Source organism: Carassius auratus, chromosome 14, assembly GCF_003368295.1.
Source record: "Carassius auratus strain Wakin chromosome 14, ASM336829v1, whole genome shotgun sequence".
NCBI lineage: Eukaryota > Metazoa > Chordata > Actinopteri > Cypriniformes > Cyprinidae > Carassius > Carassius auratus.
The window spans coordinates 10,109,637-10,129,429 of record NC_039256.1 but is presented as its reverse complement, the minus strand read 5'-3'; the positions used below and the strand labels follow the sequence as shown (position 1 = coordinate 10,129,429).

General features: G+C 39.1%; 1 protein-coding gene across 3 annotated transcripts in view; it reads left to right on the top strand.

The window, feature by feature from the left end:
* Positions 1 to 18,935, top strand: part of nlgn3a (neuroligin 3a) — a 169,354-nt gene extending 150,419 nt beyond the window's left edge. For all 3 annotated transcript variants that reach the window (XM_026279858.1, XM_026279856.1, XM_026279857.1), the window contains 2 exons: positions 15,273 to 15,879; positions 16,743 to 18,935. In XM_026279858.1, coding sequence (XP_026135643.1) covers positions 15,273 to 15,879; positions 16,743 to 16,988 — 853 coding nt within the window. In that variant the 3' untranslated portion in view covers positions 16,989 to 18,935. The remainder of the gene's footprint in view (positions 1 to 15,272; positions 15,880 to 16,742) is intronic.
* Positions 18,936 to 19,793: the final 858 nt, after the last annotated feature.

The following is a 19,793-nucleotide window of genomic DNA, read 5'->3' as shown; positions in this document are numbered from 1 at the left end:
AGCACAAAGCATTATAGATCTGTATGAGGAGTGCTTGTAATCAGCTCTAACAACACAAATCTAATTTGACAACTGCTCTTACTGAGAAAAATTGATTGGCCATGCTGCTGCTTCTCCACTTTTACCAGTCACAATAAAAATGACACCTCTCGAAATATATAAATCATTCTTTACCTGTTAAGTGCACACTAGGTGTAGCCAAAAATAATATGCACAGAGTGGAAACGCTAATGGACAAGTAGCGCAGGCTGCATGCTCAAGTCAACATTCTGCAATCATATCAGAGAACTTTTCAGAACAACATCTGTCCAGAAAATTTTAAATTAGCTCAAGGGGATGGGACATTTGTACACTAAACACTGATTTTCCCCCACAGGGTAATGATTTTCTCAGTTATACTGCCAGATTTTCTCATTTTCTCAGCAAAAACAGAAAAAATATATAATAAATAAATAAATTGTTTGGTGAGTTGATCTGCTCTGGGTTGACAATATAAATTAATCGATTGTAATCGATCCTCATTTTAACAATCACAATCTTGTTTCTTAAATATTTAATATTGTAGCTTTTGATTTGAGTCTGAAAAAAAATGTTTTATTATGCAACGACATAATAAAACATACATTTATACATATATTTACATATATAGTTAAGTGTTTATTACTAAAAATAAATTGCAGTTGAATTTAATAGTTTGGTCATTTTAAATATTATATAGTAATGTACAAACTGACAGGGTTCCCTGTGTAACGTGGAGTCAGAGACGTTCGGATCCAATTGCAGTCTTTATTAGAGAATGGTCAGACAAGGGATATCCAGAATCAGTAACAATACCAGGCAGAGGTCGGGGCAGGCAGCAGAGAATCACAGGCGGTATAAACAATCCAAGATCAGACACGATAGGAAAAAACACATGTAAAAATGCTCGGAAATGACAGACTAGGCTAAACAAGACCACCTCAGAGTCCAAACACAGTATATATAGGGGAATGGTAATGGGGAATATCTGGTGGTGATTAGGCAGGAGCCCACCAGTGTGGCGTAGGAGGAGCAGAAGGCCTTCAGGGCAGGGCAGACAAGGCAGAAGCCCACCAGAGTGGTGCAGATGGAACTGGAGCTCACCAGGCCAGGGCAGGCAAACTGGAGCCCAACAGGGCAGAGCAGAGGACCACCACAGCCGAGCAGATGAGACAGAAGCCCACCAGGGCGGAGCAGAGGACCACCACAGAAGAGCAGATGGGACAGAAGCCCACCAGGGCGGAGCAGAGGACCACCACAGAAGAGCAGATGGGACAGAAGCCCACCAGGGTGGAGCAGAGGACCACCACAGCCGAACAGATGGGCCAGAAGCCCACCAGGGTGGAGCAGAGGACCACCACAGAAGAGCAGATGGGACAGAAGCCCACCAGGGTGGAGCAGAGGACCACCACAGCCGAACAGATGGGCCAGAAGCCCACCAGGGTGGAGCAGAGGACCACCACAGATGAGTAGATGGCACAGGAGAGCAAGTCTGGTCAGGTAGGACTGAAACAGAGAGCATAAACAGATTAATGGCGACCTCCTTGGTCGTGATAAGATGGGTAGAAAGTTCCCAAATGGCCTCCATAGCCATGACAGGGCAGGCAGAGAGTTCACAGACGGCCTCCATAGCCAAGACAAGAAGAGAGTTCACAGACAGCTTCCATAGCCATGACAGGACAGACAGGAAGATTACAGGTGGATACTACTGACGCCTCTGGAGGTTCTGCAGTGCAATCCACCACCTCAGAAAGAATTGGACTCACTAGAGTCATAGAACCAGGAAATGGCACTACTGGCCATGACGAGGGAACCGGAGTGAATCAAGGACTAGACTAGGCTCAGGAACGGATTACAGGGCTGGACTTGGCTCAGGAATTTATTCCATAGAAGCTGGAGGAGAGTATGCAACCCAAACACACCAGATAGCTACCCCCATAACTGGAAGTACTGTAGATAGGGGAACTGCCTCAGTAATTGCTGGTGCTAGCCAGAAATGCCAGCTGCTCTCACTGATGTCAACGGTGGTTCCGCCAAACTAGAAGCCAGCCTCAAATACTCATGGGAAGCCTTGTTGTCTCCAAATGCAACACTCATTATGATTGGGAACTCTGGCATGTCATCCATGGTGGCTGAAGGCGTAATTTCATGATGGATGGAGGCTCTGGCGTGGCAGCCATCTTGGGTGCTGATTCTGGCTGTGGCAGGGTAGCCATCTTGGGAGCTGACTTGGACATGGCGGCATTCTGGGTCTAGACTCTGGCTTATGGAGAAGCTCTGCAGCGGTGGCCATGTTGTGCAGTGGCTCTGGGCTGGCGGCCATCTTGTGCAGTGGCTCGGGGCTGGCAGCCATCTTGTGCAGTGGCTCAGAGACTTGGTTAAACAAGACTTCACATCAACTCAAACACAAGAGTCCAAACACAGTATATTTAGGGGAATGGAAATGGGGAACACCTGGCGGTGATTAGCCCTAGACATAGGACCATGGGAAATGTGGTTCAGACCCCAAATGCAATAGTCCTGAGTGGAGTGCCCTCTACTGGAGTTCATGGGCACTCCAGCTGACGATCGTGACACCCTGTAGTTTATTCCCCATATTGTTCCCTCTACTGTACCTGATATATCCAAATGAATTGATGGCATATTGAATACAAATCAGAATCAAAACTAATTGTGAAATCTGCACAAAATCCTAAGCCTTATTTCTGATATTCCTTAACAGGAAGTTAGGGAGGGATGCATTAAAGGGTTCATTTCTTTCTTTAAAAAAAAGTAAGCTAATAGGTTATGCCATGGAAGAAAAAAGTAAAGATGCATTCAAAACAAACCACTTGTTTTGCCACTTGATGGTTGGGAAAGGAAATAAAGCATGGCACACCAACCAAGACTTGCTACTTGCTTGTTGAAAACAGATGATATATTAAATTTAGAGGACATTCTCATTATAGAGAACATTTTATTAGACAAAAATACAAACCTGCAAGATTAGACATCAATGTTTGTGGTCTGTTTTGTCATAACACAAAGACTATAAATTGTAAATGTGTATATCTGTTCACCTATTGAATTCATTTGAATTAAATTGATGGCCACAGAGCTTATTTCCAATTTATAAAATGTCATGTCTTGAACATATTTCGACACAAAGGCACAAAACCATGTTTTACCTAGCTTTAAAAACACGCTGTCCATGAAATAATCACTCACAGTATCCTCGACCCCAGCTGCATCCTATCTGCCATTTTAAAAGAATCCTTTCAAAAATGCTAAAGATTATTTATTACATGTCAAAAACACTGTTTGTCCTCTTGCAGTCATTCATCTAATGGCTTCCAATTGAACTGGCATTATAGCATGCATTTTAAGCACTACTAAGTTTCTGATATTACTGTTGCTCCATTTGTGTGGCTCTATTGTGAGGAGCGGATTTTATAGGATACTGCTTAGCAGTTGGCTTGTACAGAAGGATTAGATGCCAGGATAATGAACCTCTCAATCGCATAAAGTACACAAATCGTCACTTCCATCTTAACCAGCAAATTCTGCCGTTTAGTTTTGATTCATGCTGGGATACAGCCACAAATGTGTACTACAGCATGTAAAGTGTGCTTACAGCTTCTCCATGTGATGATGACCTAGATAGCACTCCCTGGCCTCTCTCGAAATTGGACACTTGTACCCGAGCCAAATACATACGTTAATATGAAACCTGCAGTCGAATAGGTGAGCGTTATATTAAGCTTGTGCCATTTCATGTCAACAGTACGTATCATTCCCTAAAGGGAAATTCTTCTTTCCGCTTCATAGTGATTACAAGCAATGTTTCCCCCCTGCAGCTGGAATACAACATGAAAACAACCATTAACTGTGAAATCTGGGTAGATATGACAAAGTAACAATGCTTCCTAATTGGATGCCAAGCTTGAGTATGAGGCCAATAATTATATTATATTATATTATATTATATTATATTATATTATATTATATTATATTATATTATATTATATTATATTATATTATATTATATTATATTATATTATATTAAAACCCATATTAAAAGTTATGTATTACATTAAAATGAAATATATCTGGCATAAAACCTGACACATAAATATGTGGATTATTTGCCGTATATACTATATATTCCCTAACGCGTGCAACCGAAAGCTATTGAAATTGTATATAATTATTAACAGAACTATTATTAATAAATAAATATAAATAAATAAATAAAACATTTTTTGCCACATTAATAAAAACCATAAATGTGTTCTATCTGTGGACAGTTTTATAAACAGGTGATGGTTCTGGCTGCTCTCATAATGTGTTGAATCTGTGTAGAAATGGTAAAAAAATATGGATTTCTTACTCCTAACAAGTCTTTTTAAAGAAAATTCTAATAGACATTTTATCTGTGGGACAGTTATTAAAAATCATTAATCTCTGAAATGAATGGAAAAATAATGGAAAAATGCTGCCAAGTGTAGAACCATTAAATTGAATTCAAATCTCAAAGGGTTTTAGACATGTTTTTTTTTTTTCAGCTGGTTATTAACAGTAAAAGAGTAATGCATTAGCACCCTAATTAATTTATCAAGTGTTAACCAGTGGCCATTAGTCCTGCAGAAAAACAAAAGCATCCAACCTACTTTGCATTGATAACTGAATTGTCGGCACATATTGCCTTTGTTCAGGCTACAAATGGACCTCAAATGCTGCCGTCTGCATTTCTATAGAGATCGTAGCGCTAGCGTTTGATGGACAGGGTGCTGTTTCCTCTATATTCCTCTACTGTGTCATTCAGCCTCCAGTCAAACAGCCCATGCTGAGCAGAATACTGTTGTGCTTTTCCTTTTGTCCTCCTATTTTCTCTGCATCTCCCTTCGTGCTTTCTTGAAACAAGAACACAAGCCCCTCTCAGAAATGCTGAAGCCTGCTGGGATGAATCCAGATATATTTCTCTTTGAAAAGCCCATGTTTTTTTATGATGCTATCCCCTTGCCAAGATATTGGCAATTCCACTCAAAGAATAAAACATGATTAATCAATAATCAATAAGCCACGATTAATAAATAAGACTTAGCTGCGCACGAGCCAGCTTGACCGACATCGCTCAATGATTTGACACAACCTGCATTTCGTGTTTTGTCAATGCATCTGTATTGACATCGTCATCGTCTTATTTAAATTCTGTTGCCTGTACTTTATCCCAGTGGCAAGCAGATGCTCAATAACTCACACTGTCTTGTCGTATCTGCCTCGTGATTGTGAAAAGAAAAATAGTAATTTCAATGCTGCATCTTAATGAGGGGTGTCCCTCAGCGCTACACCCAAATGGAAACAGTCTCTTGAACATCAGTTGACCCTGCAACCAAAGCCTGGTCTTTCTCTTTCTCTGTATTTGAGCTACTGTAAACTGCTTCCTGCATCCGCTTCTTTTGTCGTTCCTAGACCTTAGCGAGTCAAATCAAGAATAAAAGAGATTGTGTTTATTTTGTTTAGCAGTCTTCTCAGTTAAGTCAGCACTTGATACTGTAGTAATCATATACTGTTGGTAGATTTGGTTTGGAGAAGGAAGGGAAGGATCCCTGGATGCTCATGATGAAGAGGACGCAGGAGTCAGGACGCATGTTGACCATCCGATCAATAGCAGTCATAATGAAGAGTGCACAGGGCCCGTGTCCTGCAGCTACCTGTATTGGTTTGCTGATGGAAAATCTCCCTGACAGTGATGTAGAGATGTTCTGATACATTTCAAGATTTTACATGGGTTTATTGCCCATGTAAAAGTCACCATTACAGTGCTGGGGTTGGATGACAGTTTCTGAATACATTTTAGTGTTCTGCTATGCAGTTGCTAGGGTATCCTGGATGTTTGCTAGGTTACTGCCTTCTAAAGCGGGATTTATACTTTCACCTGGCACCGCTTCCTGAGCCTCCGCTGACTGAGTGCGCACCTTCCCAAACGGACGAGGCTTTTAAACTTGTCACGTTCGCCAATGTACTATTCTTAGAAACGACAGGTGGCGACGATGAGTAATTGTCCTCTAAAACCCTCAGGAATCTCCAGTGAGAAGAAGTCATTTCTTGTGAGGTGTCTTGTGATGAATGAGTTGATGAATTCATAATTTCTTAACTTAAACTATTGGCTTTATTGGCATCAAACACAAGACAACTTTAAGCAAAAAGTGTATTAGTATGTAAATTCATTCTAATTCTATTTTTGGGGAAGTCGTGGCCTAATGGTTAGAGGGTTGGACTCCCAATCGAAGGGTTGTGAGTTCTAGTCTCGGGCCGGACGGAATTGTGGGTGGATGAAAAGTTCTCTCTCCACCTTCAATACCACGACTTAGGTGCCCTTGAGCAAGGCATCGAACCCCCAACTGCTCCCCGGGCACCGCAGTATAAATGGCTGGCCACTGCTCCGGGTGTGTGCTCACAGTGTGTGTGTGTGTGTGTTCACTGCTCTGTGTGTGTGCATTTCGGATGGGTTAAATGCAGAGCAAAAATTCTGAGTATGGGTCACCATACTTGGCTGAATGTCACTTCACTTTCACTTTCACTTTCAATAAAAAAAAACTTATTTCAAATAAAAAGCCTTGGAAAAACTATGCAGAAAAAAAAAAAACTATTCATTGTTTTTCATCAAAAAGCCCCTGATGGAGTTTGAACTTCACATTAAACTGCCTCTGTTTTACACAAACCCCTACATCTTCAGATGCGGACGCAGAGCTCCGCGTAAAGTTACAAAAAATGCCATGCACACCGCAAACGAAAAATGAGTTTGTGCGCACTCAAAACAATCTTCTGGCAACACTTCAATGATATCCTATTTTCTGTGTCAAGTATATATCAGCCTGAACTGAATATAATTTTGGGGAGAGATTTAATTGAATGTTAATCCCAATCAAACCAATATTTGTTATAGTTTATTATATTAATCTTAAAAGCAGTTAATTGACCTTAAGATCATCTGAATATGTAATTACATAATTGTATTATACTTTAAATATTAAATGTCTACTGCCCTAATGCATTAATAATAATTTATTATGGTAAACTAAAATATGGTATTTTGAATGCATCTGTTAGTTTTCTTCTTCTTCTGCACAGGAAGTTTATGGCAGCCCAGAACTGCTGGTGGGAAACTTATGAAATTTGGCACATATAGAAGATGGTGTCATTATTAACCACAGCAAATTTGGAGTCTCTATCTCAAACTCTATAGCACCACCAACAGGCCAAATCTACACTCGTATTTCTGCTAATAACTTTTGAACCTTAAAGGTGCCATATGCAGAAATTGAGGTAAAAATATCCATAACATGACCTACACGCATCAAAAGAATGAGAAGAAATAAGGGCGATGATGTCATTAAAAAAATGTCAAGTTATAGTGCTGCAGAGATATCAACCTTAATTAGCATTAGCATTACTAGCCCCGGCCCGACAGGTGTCGTAATACCAGTTTCGACCATGGGAGGCAGTGTGCGGGCAACATAACCAACCTGCAATACACGAATAACTCGCACGGCTTGTGGGCGTGTACTTGAACCTGATGTCAATCGTGTGGAAAGTACAGCCCAGTACTACTTCATTTCAGTTCAGGGAAGAAAGAAAAATGATGTCTCAAGCCCTTGGCAAGAGACCCCTACCACCACCACCCGCTACAGGGAAACAACCGCGCTCGGAATCACAAATCAAATCCGATAAGAAAAGGAGCCGAGTAAACATCGGCACTGTTTTCAATCGCTGGAGACAACTGATGGACAATAAAGAAATGAGGCTCGACTCCGAACTTGCAACATGTCTAACAGTAAGTTAGATGCTGTTAGTATTTCGCTAGAAGTTTGTTTTATATGTTTGTGTATTTGTTTTCGGGAAGTTATAACATAGCAATATATCGAAGGCTGTTCGATAAACGTGCTAATGTTAGCGATGGCTAACCGTAGCTGCATTTAATAATTAGCTAGCTATAACTTAACTTTACCCATTTTATTATATCATAACTAACCTGCTCTGTCTAGTATGTTGGTCTCCGTGTCCTGTTTGCTTCGTGGTTTTTCTGTGCGTGAAAAAAATTGATGTGTGGCGTGAAAGCGTGTGAAAAGAGTCAAAAACGCTAAATGATTGAGAGTTTGCACATTATTTCCCAAGCAGAATAAAGGACAGGTTGATTATTGCTGTTTAGCGTTTTTATTAATCTATGATGTGTCCCTGTTTGCGTACAGGGACATAAAAAATAAATTAAAAGTGATACGTGGACCAAGGTGTCTGAGATTGTTCATTTTAAGTAAAGGATCCTAATATTTTGTCCACAACAATATTTAATGAGGTTAACTTATAACTCCTTGTGGTTAGTCTGCACGAGATCAACAAGCTTGTTTGCTTTGCGGCCGCTTTAAATACAAAATAAGCATTCGATCTACGTTACAGCGTCTGAGCCCTCACAAATCTTTCTGTAGCGTCGTGAGCAGAGCGGCAAGAGCGATTTTTGACGCTCTAGACGCCGGCGGCGTGAACGCACAGTTAGGCTTCGGCTATGGCTGTAGTGTTGTTATGAAGGTAGGGGTGGAGCATAGAGACTATGCCGTTTCTCGTTTGTTACTCTAGAGTAGACCAATTCACTTTATTGAGGCATACTGCCCCCATCTGTTATGGAATGTGGAGTATGACTTGATTTTTTTGCCAAACATTACAGATGGCACCTTTAAGGCCTAAAAGCAAACTTATTTTCCCCTAGATTTTTTGGCTCATGCTAAGTCAAATGCAAACCAAAATTTATAATTTCAGGATTTTTGACGTTTCTTTTTAACGTTGCAAAACTTTACCAAAATCAGATCAACAATTAAAATTATACACTAAAGTACTTGTGTTTTCTATGCTAGTCAACTTAGTAAATAAGTGTACTTATTTAAAATACAACAAAATATTAATCAAAATTAATATATTAAAAGTACTCTTAATTTGAAAAATGTGTACTTCAAAAATGTATGCAAGTTTAAGAAAGTAAAGTCTCTTACTTAAGTGGTCTTTTATTTCATTGATATTTTATGCATGAAAATATTTTTTTTAAAGATGTAAATTTTTCCTCGATATTAACTTTGTTTAAGTGTTTTAAAAAATCTAAATAATCGAAATTTCATACTCGCACACAATCATGCTTTTGCTCTAAATATCATCATCCATTCACAATCCTAACCCTAAGTATGAGTAATAGTAGCCATATCAAACACTGCTAATTAACTTTTTTCTTGTTCTGTGAGGAATTGAAGAAGTAATGTGGAATTAAACATTACAAGCCACAAGCCCCTGACTCTCTGAACTTTAAGCAACAGCAGTTTAAACTTTCTTTCAAAACAACCTCTCTCTTTCTCTCTCTCTGTCATGCTGTTTTATATATTCTATCTGCTGACCTTGAGAACAGTGAAGAGAGATAAGAAAAACTCTGAATCTTTCAAAAGCGGAGCCAGTAGTGTGTGGACCTTGAAATGTACCTTAAGATGAAAAACCACACGAAGCAGTGCACTCTACCTCCTGTATTTATAAATAACCCCTAGATAGAAAAATTAAAAGTGCATACACTACCTCGAGTTAGAATCAGTGCAGAGTTTTCATTTAAATAAGTGTCCCTGACCAAAGCATGGTAACACACTGAAGTGGAAGCAGAGGCTTTTATGATGCCCCATTGGACTTGGTGTCTCTGTGTCGACAGGCATCCAAGCGCTGCAAATTAGACTGATGAATAACCAGTGCATCCCCATTGAATTAACTCGGACTCGTTTTCACCTTGTCATATTCATTAGATTTATTCTGCTATGACTGCTATTCTTTTAGCATGGGTTTTTCCAAGAGTGAAGCTAATTCTTCTTTCTTACTTTTCTTTTTTCTTTCTTTCTCTATGTTTGTATATTAAGGTGAGTCAAGAGTTCACCCCAAAATTTTCAAGAACATTCTAGTCTAAATCTTTTTTTTTTTTTGTCCAATTTATTGTACATCAAGTGAAAATGATATGCATGGCCACTGATCACTAGCACACCTCTCCTCAAAAAAAAAAAAAAAAAAAGATAAAACACTGATCATTCAGGACTGTAAAAAGTGCACAAAAGTTTAATACTAATGTGTTCAGAAGTACAAACAATTAGCCTTAACTTATAATTAAAAATAATAAATACTATAATATAATATATAAACAATTGTCCATTACCAGTGGAATTTTGTCCAGACTTAATTTGCTACTAGAAAACTAGAATATAGCACTGCTAAGATCAGCTCCTTTGACGGAAATATCTTCAGACAGACCTCTCCCTTTGGTGTTCGGATGGCGTTTAGGAAGTCCAGCCTAGTTTGAGAATCTCAGTGCTGGTGGAGTGGTTTCCTCTCAGGGCCTGAGATCTGAATGAGTGGCGCTGATAGAGGCTGAAGTACTGCTTCACTGGGCAAGCCCAAGTGGCCTGAACCGTAGAAACATTCGAGCAGTTTAGGAGCCCATTTGAGCGGGTGACCTGACAGAACACCGACAGCTAATTCTCCGTTTGCACATCATGAGTTAGTGGAATCAATGGGACACCAGCTTATTATACACTACTGACATAGGTATAGTTACCTTACTGTAGTAAAGACAGTGAACTTGCAGCTTTTTATATAATATACAATATGTCATGGTCAAAATGCAAATATTCAATCAGGGTTTAATAAAAATAAAATTTAAACCTTTTTTATTATTTTTAATTTTTAATAATGACAATATTAATAATAGTTTTAATACATCAAGATAAACTAATAGTGAAAATTTGAAATTAATTAAAAACCATAATTGTATCTCAATGACACTTGTCCAATAAATGAGGCTAACAAATCCAAAATGACAGAAAAAGCATGCAAGACATCAGTAAGATAACCAAGACATGAGCTCAGTATACACAGGCATAACTGCAGGAAGAATGAGACTTCACCAACACTGAATGGTTCAGACTGCCCCTCCCCTAGATTAAACCTTCAAGGTTAACAAAAAGAAGCATAACGCCACAGTACACTGGCAAGGAGACATGAAACCTTAGACAAGAGGCTGTTTTAATGAATGTCAATAATGAAGAGTCTTCAGTAATCTAAATGAACTGGGTTTAACACAATCGACAGATTTTTGGGCTAATCGTCAGTGTTTTCCAGTATTCCTTCTCTTTTGGAGTTTGTTCCTAATGTTGGAAAACACAATTCTAAGCTGTCAGATTTATGAGTTTATGTTTTTGAAATGTTATTTCCTCTTCTGTGATTGCCCCTTTTTGAGATTGCATTCATGTGCAAATCACAAATGGTGCTTTAAGGCAGCGGTCCCCAACCCCCGTTACCGGTCCGTGCGTCATTTGGTACCGGGCCGCACAAGGAAGAATAAATAACTTACATTAAAGCTGCAGTCGGTAACTTTTGGCGCTCGCGTCTAGCGGAAGAACATTGTAGCCGGAGCTACCTCTCTCTGTTTACATCTATGGCGAGTCACGCAGATACTGTGCTACTCTGCAGCATTGCCGACCCCATCCAGACTAAAATAGTCCGAATTTAATCACTTATTATAAGGGTACCGTAGTTATTCAGGAAAAGACAAAAACACGGTTTGGGAAAACAGATTCATGATGTACTCGCTCATTATATATATTTTTGACATTTTTGACACAAAACAACACTGTGGCACATCCCTGCGCTGATTGGACCAGTAGAGCCGGGTGCGGTGGATTTTTGCGGTATCTTATATTTTTAAGGCATGTTTAAACGTCACAGAGTCAGTGAGCGTCGGGGCAGAGAGGATGTTATTCATGTTATGTTGTTGGCGTGATGTTATGAGGACGCTGCTAATAAAGTTGCATACGAATACACAGTGGATCCATGTTTATTACTATATTTACAATGTACCACAGTTTTTATGCCAGTCGTATCATTTTATTTTGTTGTATTTATCCATCACAGCTTAAAGCCCGGTCCGTGAAAATATTGTCTGACATTAAACCAGTCCTTGGCGCTAAAAAGGTTGGGGACCGCTGCTTTAAGGGTTTGCACGCTAAAACCGAATACTTTTAATACGAAAAAAATAAATGTTTTTAAATATCCTTAACGTTAAGTGTGATCATTAGTACTTGTGCTGGCTTGTGGCACTACAGGCAATAATTATTCATCTTCATTTACATCAACACATTAATCTCGAGCTAAACCCTCATGTGTGAAACGCCCACAAAAAGTATGTCATCAGTGCAGATCAACAGCCTGTGAAGACACATCTAAACCATCACAACTGACCTCAAATCAGCATTGAAAACCCAGCCGCATACACAAATGTGCTGTGTCATGCAAGTCGCTTGATTGACTATTATGAGATGCACGGTGATATCGAAATTCTTGCGTTTCCTATTAAGTGAGAATGCCCCAGGTACACCGACTGTCATTTGCACACCACGCAGCAAGAATTCATATATATATATATATACAGTATATATATGCTGAGCCTCTGCGGCTTCATTGATGTCCTGTTCTCTGGTGTGTTGCACCGTGGCAGATCAATATGACCTTACCTCTGCTGCCTGCTTCTTTGAAACTTAATTACTGATATTCAGCTACAAAGTCATCATGGTCCTTCTGCCAATATTCATTGGGGATCATTACCAGCCTAATAAAACGGGTTATTTATCGGCTTCTGAGCTGACATTCAACCTATCTCCATTTACTTCTCTGCTTGCAGAGGCACAGACAAGAGAAAGATAAAAGCAAGGGATTTGATTTGATTTGGTATTTGACACTTGATTTTCTGCACAGGTGTCACAGCATAGACCAATGGCTCTTAAAAATATAGGTGACCATAGAAGAACCTTTTTTGTCTAAATGGTTTCATAAAGAACCTTTAAGATCTTGAAGAAAACATTTCATTCAGTTCTTTGCGGCGAAAGAAGGTTCTTCAGGAAGGTAAGAAAGAAGTGGTTCATGGGATGTTTCTTCATTAGATTGAGTCTGAAACATTATTGCATTGTTTCCTCTAGCAGTATTTTATCACAGATGAGGGGTCAAGGTTTAGCTGGTTAGCTCCTGTTTCTTGAATCATGCCATGGGTCAGCAAAAAGCATATTACCTCACTGACAGTCATATGTAAAAAAAAAAAAAAAAAAAAAAAAAAAAACACCTTAGGATAGTCACTAGCGGAGCTAACAGACAACAAGCTCTGTGAGCTTGTAATACCAGTTGGAGAAATAGTGACCCCTGGAGGCTAAGGGGTAATAACACACACACACACAAGGGCCCTTTGCCAGTTTCCCTCCTTTAGCGTTTAGATTAATATGGTCCACTTTCTATCAGCACACTTGCTGTTAATGCAGTCTGCACTGCTTTCCCAAAGCAATTAACGGAATGGATGCACTGCTGTTGTTTTATCAAAAACAAGTTGCGTCCTGAAGCACATCTCAGCTGTTGATTTATTCATTTGTGTTTCACTTTAAAAGCCTCTGGCCCATCTCTTTTTTATAGAGAATGAGCCGAGGATGCGTAAAGCCCAGCAGAAAGAGCTGCTTAGAGATATGAGCTGTAACGTAATGTCACACAGGGGAGAAATAGAAAATGATGATTTGGAAGAAGTGCCAGGCAGCTTTATACAAGAAGATGAGGCAAGACAGATAGTAGTGCAGTGATGAGCAGGAACAGTGGTGGACGTAACATTGTTTTGTTGATTAGCGCAATTAGCTACACTGGGGGATGATATATGAAAGGATGCAAGCTGATTGTGTCTTAATGCATGCTTAGCCTGACCAAGACGGAAGGTGTTGAATTACTGAAAAGAAAGAAGAAGTGTGTTGATTCTCCTGCTGGAAATTGTAAAGTATGATCATGATAATAGTAAGTTGTCATTTAGCAGATTGTTCTCAAAGAGTCAGTGTCCAATCCGGCTTCTGGAGGGCCAATGTCTTGTTAGTTTAGCTCCAATCTTCCCAGAGACACTTCCCTGGAAGTTTGTAGTAATCCCAAACTTGATTGTGGCCCTCTGGGAACAGGATTAGACACCCCTGTCTTACAGTATCCTGAGGTGGATGATTGCACAACAGTAGTGAATTTAATGGGAATGAACCAACAACTTAACAAGGATAGGTGTACTAAAAACTCTGCTCTCATTTTCTCACCCTCATATCCTTCCAAGGCTGTATGACAGGGGTGTCAAATTCAGTTCTTGGAGGGCCACAGCCCTGCAGCTTAGCTGGAACCTTAATTAAACGCATATGATCCAGCTAATCAAGTCCTTCAGACTCATTTGAAAGCTACAGTTGTGTTTGTTGGACTGGAGTTGGACCTGAACTCTATAGGACTGTGGCCCTCAAGGAGCTGAGTTAGACACCTCTGCGACGTATATGATGTCCTGTGATTTGTGAAACACAACAGAGGATGAACATTTTCGATCATTTCAAATATGAGTCTTATGGACTACATTTATGGGTCCTACTCACTATGTAATGATGCAACCCAAGCAAATTGAAAATCTCCGAATATATATCACAATTCAAGTTGGTTGAGAATTCAAAAGAATTGAGATACAATTATGGGCGGGGGTTAATGTAAATGTATCTCTGAGGGGAACTCACTGTCTTCAGAAATATGTAGATTGTGTTTTCTTCTCATCTTGCCTCTGTATAATGCGTATTAAAGTAGTATTTATAAGCGCGGCACTGGTTTGTTGACAATGGTAACCAAGGAAATGCTGTATTTGTCATGTATGTCATAATTGCCTACTGCTTTTTTATGTAGTTATATATAGTATAATTCGTCAGAACAAATCAGTTTGCTTCAAATGTCCATTCTGTAAAAGGTGCATTTTCTGCTTGAAAATGCTGATATTTCAAAAAGTTAATAAATAAATAAATCCAAGCTAAAAGACGAGAAAGAGCAACAAATATTTGTTTATTTATTTGGGACTTATTTGTTTTAAAATGTAACTTTGTTTTTGTTATTTGACATAGATATTTAAATTTCACAAAGAAATATGCATTACTTTTTTTGATAGAATAATAAAATTACTCCTCTTCATTTATAAATTTTGTATTTAAAAAAATGTGAGAAAATTATATTTTGAATCACATCGCATTGTGAGCTGAGTGAATTATAACATCCCCACTGTATTTTTTTGGACACTACATTTTTGGATGAAGTATTGCTTGAACTCTAGCAATGACACTTTACATGAAAAGCCTTCTCAGCTTAGTTCATTTATTCATCTTCTATCTGTTTTGCAGAGATCCCAACAAACCAGTGCCTCAGGACACCAAGTTCATCCACACTAAGGCCAATCGCTTCGAAGAGGTAGCCTGGTCCAAATACAATCCGCAAGACCAGCTGTACCTGCACATCGGCCTCAAGCCCCGAGTCCGGGATCACTACCGCGCCACTAAAGTGGCGTTCTGGAAGCACCTGGTCCCTCACCTCTACAACCTTCACGACATGTTCCACTACACCTCCACCACCACCAAAGTGCCACCGCCCGAGACCACCCAGAACTCCCTGTCCACCAAACGTCCCAACGGCAAAGCCTGGCCGTTCAACACCAAGCGGCCTCCGATGTCTCCAGCGTACAACAGCGAGAGCGGGAAGGAGCAGTGGAACGGAGAAGAGGAACCAGGCCCTCTGGTGGTGGAGAACCCACGGGATTACTCCACCGAGCTGAGCGTAACCATCGCAGTCGGAGCTTCTCTGCTGTTCCTCAATGTTCTGGCGTTCGCCGCCCTCTACTACCGCAAGGATAAGCGCCGACAGGAGCAGCACCCGCAACCCAGCTCACCACGAGCCACCAACGTCAACGACATGAACCGGCACGCCCCTGAAGAGGAGATCATGTCCCTGCAGGTCAACCAGACGCACCACGCATAATGCATATTAAAGTAGTATTTATAAGCACAGCACTGGTTTGTCGACAGTGGTAACCCAAGAAATGCTGTATTTGTCATGTTTGTCATAAGTGCCTCCTGCTGTCAGAGAGTGAATCTGCATCCTCATGCAGCCCGTCTGCTTTTAAGTAGTTTTAGGCCCCGATCAGACGGAATGCGTTTTTGGCAGTGAGAGCAGCAAAAAGCTTGGGACATTCCTTGACTTCATGTAGATATTGAGCGAAAAGCGCTGGGTGACAACCAATCGTCTTTAAATGAAGAAGAAACTCAAAGAGACATAGTTCGTGAAAGAGACACACTATGTCAAAGAGACATAGTATAGAGATAGTTTTCAGAGACATGCTCTGCCCTAAATTTGACACGCCCTAAAGCAGTGGTGTTGTAGGTTGCCAGAGGCACTAAGCGCAGATTTGATGCTGTTGAGAAATAAAACAACTGTGGTGATGAAAGTTTACCATTGCTTAGAAAGTCCAGAACTGCAATGATGGAGAGGAAACTGTTGGTGTCTGTCGCAGGTTACAGGGAGCTGTATTTTTAAGGTTTTTGCTAATATGACAGTTTACTTAACAGCAAAAACGAAAAAAAAGATTTGAGAGCGCTTGAGAGCACTATATAAAAAAACGCAGCACACTCTTCTTTTTTAAAAGTCACGCAGTGCGCAGTCGCGTTTTCAGACCTAAAAAACACGTTTAGTCTGATCGGGCCTTGTGTAGCATAATCTATCAAAACAAGTAAATTTCATTCAAATGCATTTTCTGTACAAAATCCATTTTCCGCTGGAAACATGCTGATATTTCTTTAAAAAAATGTATGTCACTGCAGGTCAACCAGACGCACCATGAGTGTGACGCAGGGCCACCGGGAGACCCCTTACGGCTCGCTTCGCTTCCCGACTACACGCTGACTCTGCGGCGCTCGCCTGATGATATCCCACTCATGACGCCCAACACCATAACCATGATCCCCAACTCGCTGGTGGGCATGCCCAACCTACATCCCTACAACACCTTCACAGCGGGCTTCAACTCCACCGGCCTGCCACACTCCCACTCCACCACCCGTGTATAGCTTTATGGCCATCCGACAAGAGGGAGGGATGCGGGAAGAGTCTCTGGCTTCAATGAAAACACTGAAGCGAGAGGAGGGGGTTCAGGACGATGGCGGAAACTAAAAGATTTCAATAGACTTTTGCATAAAGCAGTGACAAGTTCTTTCCAGATGTCAAGTTGTGCAAACCTGCCAAAACAGAACTGCTCTCTTTCCTCTGAAAAGGGACGAGCGTTTCAAGCAGTATTTTTTCTAATCATCGTTTTAAAAGAAAAGAAAGAAACGCCTTTTTGAGCAGAATCGGGCGAATGGGGCGATCACTTTTTTCTTGAATATATATATATATATAAAAAAATGAAAAAAAAATGAAAGTGCATTTTATTTCCCATCACAGTCTTTTGTGGGAAACATGTTTCAGAACAATGGCCTCCTAAGGTGACATCTGCATAATATTGTTTGCTTTACTTTGCGATTTCTTTTCAATGCCTTATAAACAGCTGTTTTTTCACTTAATTTGACGATCTTTCCCTGAAATGTGTCTGTGTGGAACATAGCGATCTGACTCGAGCAGTTGGATCCCAGAATGCATGAGACAGACGACAAATACGGAAAGCGGTGGATAGAAATGGTAACTGCAACTCATTTTCCAGTTGCATAAGCTCACATGTGGCGTTTTCACTTTTTTTCTTGGTTCCACTGAAAGTCTTTTGTTTAAAACTTTTCCAATGGACAAAGACTGGAGATAAAGACTTTTAAAGTTACTGTAAGTGTTTTGTTTAAAGAAAAGTGCATATTTTACAACAAAATTATCTATCGGCTCCTGTGTCAAATTCCCATTTAAATGCACACTTACACACAACGCTCAGAGCACTGTTTGACTGGTGTGTGTGTGTGTGTGTGTGTGTGTGTGTGTGTGTGTGTGTGTGTGTGAGAGAGAGATTCTGGGTGTGAATGGGAATATTTGAGTTGAGTGTGTGTGTGTGTGTGTGTGTGTGTGTGATTGCCTTTGCCATGTTTTCTGTTTCTATATATTTGTGTGATGGGGGGGTTGGCTTGGGGGGGGGGCTTCTGCATTGATTTTGTTCACCACAAGTAGTGTTTCAGCTGCGTCTATTGTCGTCTGTCTTTGCGAAACAGAACTTTTGTTATTTTAAAAAAGTTACATATGTCTAATTTTGCTTAAGAATTACAAAATAAATCTATTATTTTACATGCAAGAGAAAACAATAGCTAAAGATTGAACCGAACTAACTGACATGATTCCATTGACTTTGTAAGCGTTTCTCTCGACTGGAGACAGTGGCCTCTTTACACTGAATAACCTGACTTCGGTGTAGACCTGTGTTTCTTTAAATATATATATAAATATGGGCATACATACATATATGTATAGGGCTTTTATGAAGATTTTGCTCCCTTTGACCTGAAAGTGTAAATGACCATTATTATCAATTATTAGGCTGAAGCAGCAATATTCTGAGGGCAGAGCAGTTAGTGTCTGTACTAGTGTTATCCTCTACACCATAACCTGAGGCCACAACAACTGTCTTTTTAATAGCTCTATATGTATATTTATGTATAAATATATTTAATATTTATTTATGTATACCAGATGTATACATGCTGATTGTGCCATGTGCCAAATTAAACCATAAAACTGGAGAAGAAATTGGTTTCCAAAAACTTTATTTCATTTCTACGTTTATACATTTTTGCACAACTCTATCACCATTAAATACGTATTTCTGTTCTCTCAGTACTTCGATTTTTGAAACCCTCAGATTCCAGTACATATGTTGTTGTATGATTAGCACAAAAAATGCTAAAATACCCCTTGAAACTCCATTTAACAAACATGTACAAAGTTAATGTGCACACTTAATGATGAAGAGTCACTTTTTAAGCAAAAACAAAAAACGGCTTAAGTGACTCAAATATCCAACATTTCATAAAGAGTAATACTGTTCAGCAAAGCGATATCTCCACATTCAACATGGATTGCAGTGACAATATACATATACATATATATATATATATATATATATATATATACAGTACAGACCAAATGTTTGGAAACATTACTATTTAATTCATGTTTTTGAAAGAAGTTTCTTCTGCTCATCAAGCCTGCATTTATTTGATCAAAAATACAGAAAAAAAATGAAATTTTGTGATATATTATTACAACTTAAAATAATTGTTTTTAAATTTATTATACTTTAAATTATCATTTATTTCTGCTGAATTTTAGGATCATTATCACATGATCCTTTAGAAATCATTCTAATATGATGATTCATTATCAAAGTTGGAAACAGTTCTGCTGCTTAATATTTGTTCAGAACATGTGATATTTTTTTAGGATACTTTGATGAATAAAAAAAAAGAAGCTATGTTTTTAAAATATAAATATTTTGTAATAACAATATACACTACTGGTCACTAATTTGGGGTCAGTAATTTTTTTTCTTTCTTTTTTAAAATAAAATCAATACTTCTATTCAGCAAGGATGTGTTAAATTGATAAAAAGTGATAGTAAAGAAAATATATTATTAGAATATATATTACTAGACATTTTTTTTTTATTTTGAAAAAATGCAATTCTTTTTAACCTTTTATTGATCAAATATATTAGACAGCAGAACTGTTTCCAACACTCATAATAAATCAGAATATTAGAATGATTTCTAAATGATCATGTGATCGACTGATGTTACATGTGACACTGAAGGCTGGAGGAATGATGCTTAAAATTCAGCTTTGCATCACAGGAATAAATAATTTCTTTAAAGTATATTCAAATAGAAAACTAATATTTTAAGTTG